Source organism: Oppia nitens, unplaced genomic scaffold (genome assembly GCF_028296485.1).
Source record: "Oppia nitens isolate AA-2021 unplaced genomic scaffold, nextdenovo-longstitch-racon4-pilon3 scaffold2_pilon_pilon_pilon, whole genome shotgun sequence".
NCBI lineage: Eukaryota > Metazoa > Arthropoda > Arachnida > Sarcoptiformes > Oppiidae > Oppia > Oppia nitens.
Window position 1 is genome coordinate 5,482,163 of NW_026533210.1, and position 12,297 is coordinate 5,494,459.

At 29.6% G+C, this 12,297-nt stretch overlaps 1 protein-coding gene across 8 annotated transcripts in view; it reads left to right on the forward strand.

Moving 5' to 3' along the window:
- The window catches only part of LOC128956317 (nuclear receptor coactivator 2-like), a 41,786-nt gene that overhangs the window by 27,242 nt on the left and 2,247 nt on the right, over window positions 1–12,297 (forward strand). For 7 of the 8 annotated variants that reach the window (XR_008484510.1, XR_008484511.1, XM_054302020.1 and 4 more), the window contains 5 exons: window positions 3,888–4,251; window positions 4,812–5,927; window positions 9,259–9,737; window positions 9,809–10,744; window positions 10,809–11,649. Coding sequence is in view for 6 of the 8 variants with exons in the window: in XM_054302020.1 (XP_054157995.1) it covers window positions 3,888–4,251; window positions 4,812–5,927; window positions 9,259–9,737; window positions 9,809–10,744; window positions 10,809–11,649 (3,736 nt within the window). In the remaining 2 variants the exon portion in view is untranslated. The remainder of the gene's footprint in view (window positions 1–3,887; window positions 4,252–4,811; window positions 5,928–9,258; window positions 9,738–9,808; window positions 10,745–10,808; window positions 11,650–12,297) is intronic. The other variant, XM_054302022.1, reaches the window with a different exon arrangement.

Sequence of the window (12,297 nt, forward strand, 5' to 3'; positions counted from 1 at the left end):
AGAGATTTTAATTGCCCCACCATTAAGATTGAGAAATAGTTGTTATGTATTTATTTTAGTTATTTTATTTCCTTTAACCAATAGGTATACATGTATTAAATATTTATTAAAGTTTTTCTTTTAGTTTTTATTTGACTAATTGAACGGTGATTTATAATTAGATAGTGTTTAAAATAGTTAAGTTTTTTTTAAAAAAACATGTAAATTTTAATAGAAATAGGATTTAATTTTTATTGAATGTTTTTAATTGCCATTTTATATGGCTTTCGATAATTAGTTAGTTTTTTATATGAAATAGTAGCTAGATTATTTTTTATATATATACTATATATCTGTGATAATTAGGTGAAAAAAATTATTGTTTACCATATGTTTTTTAGAATGATATATAATGTCATTTTTGTTAGCAAAAAAATAATTGCAATTTGTATACAGATATAGAGAAAATAAATGTGTGTTAAATTACAAATTTTATAAATTTTCACATAAATTTAAGTTATGGTAATAAATATGAAAATTATTTTTAAAAATTTGTTGTGTGAAGTCTACGAGTTTAGTTTATTTTAGTTTGTTTATTGAAAAAAATATATTTAATACCAAACAGAGAGATATACTTGAAAAAATTGAGATAATATTTTAAATATGAAATTATTATTTTTATTTATTAATAATTTTATTAAATATGTGCAGTTATTACATGTTGTCTCAAGTGTTTAGTTTTTATACTTAAAATGAGTTTTTTTGTTATTATTTAATACACATAACAGTGTAGTGTTCACAACTTAATTAAAAAATTTTATAGTTATTTATAGTTATAGCGTTTTTTTTTGTTTTAATAAAAATAATTTTACAGTATTAATATTTTTGTTATATGTTATGTTTTTATTATTTTTTTCTATAAGTTTATTACAGTTATGCTATTTGAATAAAGACTATATAAGTTTATACAGTAGTTATAATATATGATATGACTTTTGAAATATCATATTTTTAATTTATATATTGACTACTATTTTAAAAATATTAGTGCTTCCAGTTATAAATATACAGACTGTATATAAAAATAGCATAAATAACATCTATATCCTCACAACTTACTGAGTATTTCCACAAAATTATATAAATTGTGTAATGTTTATATCAAATGTGTTAATAATAACTGTCCATATATTCACAGGTATTCTCAACTTAAACTCAAAATTGTATTATTTTTTTTGTATACAGTTGTAGATACAGTGTTTTTTTTTTTGATAACTTACAGTTATATTCACATATAATTTATATTAAGTAACAATGAGTTTAAATGAGATAATAGTTATTGCAATACAATAGTGTGTTGCAAATATTTATAATACAAAAAAAAACTCATGAAATTTATTATTTCGCATCCAAGCCTATTGAATGGCATAACATGTTTTATTAAATACAAAAAAAAAAAACAATATATAACGTAAAGTGATGTAATAATTTTCACGAATTTTTTGTTATATAAATTTAATTTCTTAACGTTTCAAAAACTCAACATTTTTTTCTCTCACATATCTCCGAGACATTAGAGGGGGATATATATGTGTGTAAAATAAAATACAAGAAATTAAATCATTAAAACTTGATTATATTGAACGATAAGATGATTTTTACTGTTTGTACTGTATATATATACAGTATATTTAAGCGACTAAATAGTGGAAGTTTGTGTGTAATGTATCGACCATTAAAAATATTTGACTCTCAAGACGAATGAATACATATAAAAAAATAAATTTTTTAAGTTTTTATTTATCATATTTATTATTCATTGATTATCTTTACATTTTATTTATTTCTCTCCATCTTTCTCTAAAAAAAATTAAATATATATATATTGAATGTTTATGATTTCAACTTTAAAATTAAAATTAAAAACTAGTCTTTTTTGTAAGAAAAAAACTGCTAAATACTTGAATACCGGGTAACAGTTTTTCTGTGTTATGTAATACAGTAATTGTGTGATTTGCTATTAAACACACACACAGTTTATACATACATATATTACTAGATTTATACTACAATGTCTGTAATAATAATAATAATATTTCCGTTTTAGTGAAATAGCACTTAAATGGTTAGGCATTTAAACTGAACCGCTATTTGTTGTATTCATTCATTGATTTAAGTCTCTCACTCACCTCATGAATACATTCATTAAATTTGATTATTTATTAATGCATTTGTTTGGCTAATATTATGTAGAATTTTGTGTGTGTATGCAATGTTATTAGTGCTATTATTATTAAAAACCCTATGATATAGCACTATATAGTACCGGTTTTTAGTGTTATTGCAATAGATTTAATTAACATTAAAAGCGATAGAAAATTATGACTTAATTTAGATGATTAGTCGATATATATATATATATACAATATTAATACAATATAGCTTTCAAACGTAGACTCAGACGTATACTGTAAGATATATATACAGTATATATACGGATTGATTGTCGGCATAAATGTACAAATAATGAAAATATTTAATAATAGATTTAACAAAATTGTTTTCAAACATTTGGTTTTGTCATAAACTTTGTTTGTATTTTCCATTTGAGATAACCATTGACTTTAATATTATTGAATAAAATGATACACCATTTGTATGGTTTATATATTATATTATATTATACAGTACAGTAGATACTGTGTATGTAACGATTCATTTAAAATGAGGACTCACATACATACAGATACATACACACACATTGCGCTAATAAATGTCATGATTTTTATGTCAATATATGTCGTCATAAAATATATCAACAAAAATCATATACAGTATATATATATATATATAGCATATTAAATAAAATATAATAATAATATGTATATATAAAAAAGAGTAAAATTGTATATTGCATTAAGTTTATTAACTTTTTTTTGTTATGCACTCTCATATCGTCCATTGATTTCATATATTGATTTGAAAAAATACAGTACATTATATATTTATTTGTATGTCTATGTAATAACATTTTTGTTTTAATTAAATATGCTTTTTAATTAATCCAATTGACTTAAATATATAGTAATTTATAATATTAAGAGAAATATTTGCTGTTTTGTTGTTGTTATAATGAAAAGATTAAGTAATTTTGAATTTTTTTAAATAATTTTTATTGAGTTTTATAATTATCTCAGCCATTTGTTATTTAAAATGTGATTTTTTAAATTAACATTTTAATTTCGGTAACATTTTTTTTTATTATTAAATTATGTTTTTGATAAAAAATGCAATATTTTTTTTGGTTAATGTTGATTTAGAAACAGTTGGATATATAATTTTGTGTACGTTTTTTTATTTGCTATAATATATTTTTATGTATAGTCATATATATTAGTTTTTTTGCATTTTATATTTAATGAGTTTTATTCCGGATATTATTTATTTATTATTTCATATATATATTAAATATATGTGTTTTGATTTGTGTTGTTGTTGTTGTGTTTCAATTGTATGTGTATTTAACTATTAGGTTATTAAGTACCCGAAGGAGAACCCCTGGGTTTTATTGGATTTTATATAATTGTTTGCTTCAATTGTATGGCGTTTTTGTAGTCAATGTTGTTGTTGTTGTTAGTATTTATACCAATATATTGGCATTAATAAAGTTGTTGACAAATAGTGTTACCCACAAAAAAATTATTTTAATATTCGCCCTTAAATTAACATTTTATTTTATATGCAAAAGTCAATCCAAAATATTTGTTTTTTTAGTTTTCTAAACTTTGATTATACAATATATTAATATTTATAATATTTTTTTAATATGTATGTATTTAATGCACATGTGAGTCATACAGTTATTAACATTGGGTGTGTTTGTTTTATATTTATAATTTGTCGATTAGGTGGCCGCCGATAAGTACGTGCACGTGCAGACTAAGTACAAGGCCTTCAATGGGGCCCAAGGGGTGGTCAACGAGCCGACCAACTTTATTATGGCCACCCATTCCATTATAAAGGATTCGGAAAACAGCTGCTCATCGACGGAGGCCTCATCGTCGTCACGCGGCGGCACACCCTCACCGATCACTACCGTCACCTGGTCGGGCAATCCTACGTTTGCCTCTACCATTGCATCGAGCACTGCCACCCTTACCAGTGGTGGACAGTTAACTTCTTCTTCTGCTTCTTCATCATCGACCGGTGCTAACTGTAATTCATCCACAAATAATCTGATCTCTTCACTGAACTCCTCTAATTTGCTCACTGGTAAGTCGGATGTCAAGTCATATCATTTAATTACTGTCTACTATTCCCTATTTATCATTATTATTATATTATTCAAATTACATAAACAGTTAAGTTAGCATTAAATTATTGTTATTGAGACTCTTTTCACAATTATATTATATTCTGTCGACCTCTATATCACACACACACACACAGGATATGAATTTATTAAAAAAAAGTATAATAAATAAAATTCAATAAAAATAATAATAGCGATTTAAATTTGTTGTTAAAAAAATATATATATTTGTTGTAATATTAGTATTGTCATTATTACGATAGCAGTGAAATTATCATTTTTTATTTATATATAATGAATATAATAGACATAAATATCAATCAAAAGTTATATATTTTTTGTGTTATTAATATATTATCTATCATTTGATTGTTTAAATTATTCTCACACTTTTAATGCGTGAAAAATTTAAACCAATATTTTGAATAGTTTTTATTTGTTATATTTATAGAGTAAATATTATTATCAATTTATTTATTGAAAATATTAATTTTTTGACATATTTTTTATGAAACAAAAGGCTCATCAATATCGACATCGCAAACAATGCCCGGACCGGTCATATACGCCAATACACAGACGGGTATGATATCAACACAACCGTTCCCTTCATTCCCTTTGTCGCCGGCATCGGTGTCCGATTTTTCGCTCAACGAATGTTTCAGCGGTTTGGGCGAAATGTTTCCGACCTCGTCGTGGGACAACTATGACGCCAACAGTCAAGAGTCGCACCAATCTATCACCAACACGACCACAACTGTTCATACAGTAATGGTCGCCTCCAGTACGGCCACCTCAGGGACAGGCAATGCGCCATCATCGTCTTCAGGTGTCTACTCTTCTAATCCAACGCCACCGCTTGTATCGGCTTCTGGTGCCGTATCAACACAACAAGGAGGTGCCTCAAGTTCTGGTCCGGGCTCTAATCAACCGACACCAGGCCAACAACAACAACAACACCCATTACCGTCACCTTTATGTGCCTCATCGCCATTGGTGGCTAATCTGGTCAGAAGTCCTTCAAATCCTTCACCGCAATCAATGCAACACAATTATACAAGTGTTTCATTGGATGACTTTTCACCGGCCAGTAACGCGTCCTCCACGGCTAATATGATGGTTTCGAAAGGCGCTGATAATCATAAACTAAGAAATCTATTAACACACGGCGCGTCTCATAATAATACAATGTACGGAATGGGTGGTAGCGCTGAGGAAGCGGATAGTTCACCGATTCATCACATCAAGAAAGAGCCAGGTCTTCAAAATTCAACAAACAGTAGTAATGACTATATCTTAAGAGAACTGCTAGAAGAGGACGATCCGCCCGATATGTCAACATCGATAGCTCCGCCATCAGTGCCACAACCGCACACACCATACAGTGAAAGCTCTTGTCCGGGTAGTGTCGGAAGTATGGATGCTAAAAAAGTTTCATCCAATAACAACAATATGTTGCGTATGTTACTCAACGACAACGATGACCAGATGACCAAAAGTCGGCCGGACAATAGTCGGGAAACACATAAATTAGTCGAACAATTCATGTTCAACAACAACAATAACAAAGACAGTGATAAAGACGGCGGTCATAATTTTATGGTACACCTCAAGAAAGAGCCACTCGATTCCAAAGGTCTGTATATAATTATTTTGTTGTTGTGATACCAGTGCTTCGCTTATTATTATTTTCGGTTGACATTTGGTTTTTAATTGTCTAACAGTGCCATTGTTTTGTGTGATTTTTGTCTATGTCTTTCTCTCTTTCAAATCAATTGAAAAACAATATAATTTTTATGAAAAACTCCAATGAATTATAACATTACACTCTATTTATTTTTCCGAACTGCTTTTGACACACAATTTTCAAAAAACAATTTGTTATTAAACGGTTAACAAAAAACTAGTCGCGCTCTCAATTGATTAATGTATTTAACCCATTGATCAACAACAACATGAATGCTTAAAATGTTATGTTTGCTGTTAAGAGGTTATGTTTTGTTGTGTGTTTGTATGTGTTTGGGTATTAATTTAATAATAAAAAAATTCAATTTTTATAGTGAATTAAATGTTTAATCACGACTTAATTAATTAAAGTTTTTTTTAACTAAATAGTAAATTGCAAATTTCATTTTTGGTTATAGAGAGGTGGGGTTGACGTGGCGTTATATATATATATAAAATAACAAAAAAAAATATATTTTTCCGATAGAAATTTTTTAATATAGATAGATAAGGATTTTTTTATTAGTTAGTTTTTTTCTTAAAATTAAAATCGATATTTAAGTAAATAATAAAAACTAGATTTAAATTGTCTTAATTGTTATTTGTTAGATGACTGTGTGTTTGTGTGTTTTTTTTTGTCTGATATATTTAACTAAGATATATAACTAAGGAGTAAAACAAAACAAACCAACAAAAATAAAACAATATTATCTCTGAACTTGTATTTAATAGGTTTTTACTTTTACTTTTTGCGTGAATTTTTTGGTGTGTGTTTTGTGTATTCAAAATAATAAAAACTTGTATTTTCTCATGAATTTTGTTATTCACGAGAGAAAGACTTTGATAAGTCTAGGGACTGACTAATGTTTAGTGAAATGTAATGTTTGTTTTGTGAAAAATGTTTGAAATATATATAAATATATATATATATATATATATACTTTATATTATCTTAAAAAGACTGTGTGTTTTTTGTATCACTAATTTTCAATTTTTTTTTGAGCGATCAGTTTATTCTTGTTAGTAGCGGTTTTTGAAATTTACTGACTCAGTCACTCATTTATATAATAATTTTTGGGAAAATAACTAACGAAAATATATTTTATAATTTTTTAGTTATTTATTTATTTTTTCATAGAAAAACTCATGTAAATAAATGGAAAAATAATTATTATCTATTTATTTATTTTTTTTTGTCAATAATTATCCAGCATACAAATATTATTTAGCCAAAATTAAACATTATAATTATTAATAATAGGATTAATGAAATTAATTTATATTCAATCGTAATAATTAGTTAGGACATTTTTGCATTATGAATTTTGAGTATTATCTTGGTAATTAGATTTATTTGTTTATTCAATTTTGTGGACATAACTTACTGGAATAGATATGTCTATTTTTATTACAATAATTATTATAAACTATATACATTTTTACATAGATCATTTTATATTTATCCAATTCAATGATACTCTATATATGAATATTTATATATATTTTTTTATTTATATTATTTGTGTGCTTAGTGTGCGGTTATAGCTGTTATCATATCTATTACTTTCCTATCGCTATTGAATTGATTATCGCATGAAAACATAAATTGAATACAATTTTTCCATAAAATGGTTTTTATTCAAATATATCACATATCAAATATCTGTTTTGAATGTATTTTTTAAAATTTGAAGTTATTATGGAGAAAATTTTCAATTTAATTTTTTTTATTTACTTATACTTGAATTTATAAAAATAGTAATAAGTTATATAAGTATATAAGTTATTATTTAATTTCAATTTAATTGTTTTAGTTTCAATTAGGATTAAAATATTTATTCAAATTAACAATTATTTTGAAAAAATGAATTATTACTCTCCGTAATGAATATAATTTTAATTATTATTGTTGTTATTATTATATTGTATTGTATTGTGTGTGCGTTTATTTGGTATTGAATGTTATGAAACAATTGATCCGATTATCCGATAGAGTAATTAACGTAATGGTAAAGCATTTTTTGACTTAAATACAAACTTAAACTTCATTACTTATATAATATATTATATCTAATAAAGTATACAGTTTTGGCCGTCAATTGTGAAATGCCAATAATTAATGTGTGTACCAATATTACAGTGACTATTATTACAGCAAACACACACACACATATATATACATATTTCATACTGTACATACACACACATATACAAACAAACATACCTTACATACATATATATATATATATTATAGATTTGTGTGTTTATATAGTGTACGACTGTTAATGGCATTCATTAACAATTGTTTTGTTGAATGAACTCTAAAATCGCTAAATAACTAACTCTTGAAAAATAAGTATTTTTTCTGTTTGCAAAAAACAAACACATAATTCTCTATCCTTTTAATTATACTATATGTCACATAACTATATATATATATATATAGTATATATGATGTTTATATAATATTGTTTAGTTATGTACACAATTTTTTCTGTAGTCTATACCTGTATTCAATCACTTAACATACATATTATGATTGTGTACATATGTTTACTATTCAAGTCATTGCTGTCAATATTTTTGTCTACTTTATGTGAAAAGAGTATATATAAAAATTATTTTTCAGTATAATATAATGTAAGAAATTATTAGCGATAAAATTATATTATACTTTAATATGACTGAAAAATATTACTAGTTTTCTCATTTGATAACTCTCTCGTCTCACTATTAATATACCATTTTTATATATCATATATATATTGATGTTATAAAACCTTTAAGTGTCTCGTCATTAATGATTCACGAATTGCTCATAAAATTGTATTTTAAAAAAAGGAAAACCAGTTTTATAAATAAATTTTTGTATATTTCATAACTTTTATATACCTTTTCCTAAACACATACCAATGCTCTACAGTATACTAATAGTCTCTCTCTCTCTCTCTCTCTCTCTCTCTCTCTATCTCTATCTCTTTCATACACACACACACACACATTAGTATGCCTTTTAATTCATAATTTTTATGGCTAAACAACAACAACATCATTGCTAACAACAACTTTTAATATCCTTATATTACATGCATTTCAAATACATTACATAACATGTCAGACATATTGCACTGTTAGCCAATGATTTGCCAAAATATTGGCCTAAATATTGTTTGCAAAAAATGCTTTAATATATTGATACATTTGATTTTTTATTAATGATAAATGTTATATGCAATGGATAGGCCAATGTACGGCTTCATCGTCATCCCTGCCCACGAGTCTCAGCGATGTGATGGCCAACTCACTGGCCAACAAACGCAAATCAATTGACGAAACGGTCAGTCACTACGATGCCCTATCACAGGATCAGAAACGTGCCGCTGGTGTCCATAGCCATCAGCCGGCATTGCTGGCCGGTCAGAACCCGATGTTGGCTTCAATGTTGGCCCGAACTCCTACATCAATGCCCGATGAGATATCATTACCCACTTCTATCATCTCACAGACACCGGACGCCAAACTGCCGAAGAATTTGGATAAGAAGCTGATACCAACACCACTACAGCCCAATGTACATCCACTACAAGTCCAACAATCTGGTCAACTAACACAGTCTAGTGGCGGACAAGTAATCTTTACATCAGTGGCCCAAACAGTGCCTCATTCAACACAACCAATGATTATTTCTATGGGAAGTGTTGGACAACTTAGACCTCAACAAGTTTGTACAATGGATTAATTAGTTGAATAATTTGTTAATGTTTTATTATTTTGTTGTTGTTGTCCAAATAGCAGATGCATTTTCAAACCACTCCTCAGCGTTTACAACTTCAACCGCAAGTACAACATCCCATTCGCATACAAGACTTTCAACAAATGGCATCGCAATCTCAACAACAAATTGTTCACCAACAACAGCAGCAACAACAACAACAACAACCACCGCAAACACAATCTTATTTGAACCAAATCTTATCAGATCGTCCGCAATCACAACAGCAGCAGCAACAACAACAACAACAACATCATCCACAGATCAGGGCTCTCATGGCTCAGACACAATCCGGTCAATCGGTGACAATGCAGCAGCAGTTGACACAACAACAGTCACAACTAAGGCATCAACAACCGCCTCAAGTTTCAGCCACAACACCTCATACACCATTGCAGGCACAACAGTCTTTCTTTCAACAATCTGTTCCAGTTCAGCAACAGTCTAACCAACAACAGCTGCCAACTTATATATCGACAGCCAATAATCCGCCGCAACTATCTTTTGATGAGTCGGCATCCGATCCCATACTGTCGTCTATTTTGGACGACTTTATTAGTATGCAGCAAGAGATGAACTTAGACCTGCCCGCCAATACAGCCGGCAATAATAATAATAATAACAATAACAAAAGCCGGCAGACATCTAATTCACAGCAAAATGAGGACATAATGTTGTTGCGTATACTCGAAGAGGTTATTGAGCCGCAAGCACCTAATGTGGCCACTCCTACCACTCCGGGACCGCCGCCAGATCTCAATGAGCGGCTGGCGATCAGTGCCATTCAAAAACAACTGATGAGCTTTGAAGTGACGACACCCACCTCAATGAATGTGGTCTCGCCGTCTTTCAATAATGTGTCGACAACGCAAACTGCGCCCAGTTATCAACAAATACCTCCACCCGCTTACACAGCAACGGGTTATGGACAGCCTATGACTGGTGGTGGACAACAGGTACATAGTTGTGTGTTATATTATTTTAAATGTCTAAAATCTAACTGTTTATAAATATAATTAGGGTGTACAGTCACCACAGGCCAACTTTCAACTACAGCCACGACCACAGGGCGCGCGAATGCCTAAACCGAGACAACAACAACAGCAATATCTGCCGCAGAACATGCAGCTGAATCCAAATTTGACACAAGTGGCCGCAACGGTTCAGATGAAACCGGGACAGTTGCATATGCGTCGACAGTTGGCTGACCGAAAAATGATGGAACAACAGAAGCGCCTACTGGCCCAACAGTCACAGCAACAAATGATACCACAAACGCAACAATCGGATGCCATTACGTTTCAGGGCTTTCCCGAGAATATGAATGAACTGCTCAATAATTCGGTGGCGCCAAATGTGGCTCTAACAGTCAAACCCCGAACCGGACCACAAACACCTGGATCCGGTGGCGCCAGTGATGTATCGCAGCATTCTCCTCGATACGGAATGCCTATGAACACCGGTCAAAATGCCGTACCGTCGCCACTACCTCAGTCACCGGCACCGCAGCTGAGTCCAGGCCCGCAGGCGGCCTCGCGGGCTCCGTATTCTCCCGCCTCCGCCCAACAGTCATATCCTAGTCCGTCGGGTAGTAGTGGCTATCCGGCCGCCGCAGCCGCTGCTAATACACACAGAATGTCTCCACACTTTGTCTCTTCGCCATCGCCCGCCAATGCTGGCGGTCCCAACTCGCCGCTAATGCAGATGTCGCCACAGACCAACTCGTGGTCTCAGGCTGTGGTGCGACCGCCGCCACAAATGTCGGGACAACAACAACAAAACATTCAGATGGTTGGCCAACAACCCGGACAGGGAGTGTCTCTACAGAAGACAAATCCTATGCTCAATGCACAGCTATCAGGTTAGTCAACATTAATAAATTATACCAGTTTTATATACCCACTTGTCTTCTAGTTTCTCATCTATTATTATAATAATAATATAAGTGTTTGTTTCAAGTAATTTGATTTATTATGTGATGAATAATTGCATAATTTATTAAATGATTTTATAATTATCCACAGTTTTCTCAATATATATATTATTACATACTTGTGTTTTTAGACTTAGATTTTATCAATACTTTTCTAAATGTAAAGTTCCCATTAAAATGACTGACACACTATCCCACTGCCCGGGTATTACATGTTTTGACTATTGTTTTTCATATATTATTTGGACTTTTATATAATTTCATATTAAGTTTAGGGATATATTTGTTTTTATTGGCAATTGACATAACATTTAATGATTTAATTTTACAAAACATGAAATAAATGTTTATAAAACATTAATTTGTATACTAATTAAATGAAAACAGATTCACCTGTAATTATATATCCGATATTATATAACATAATTATATATATTTTATGGTATTTTATTACTCAGTTTATTGCTATCCATATCTCGTGTCATGCAATTAGGGTTCAAATAACTTGTCTATAGTGAATAAATTGTATATATATATATATATATATATATATATATATATATATATGATATAGAG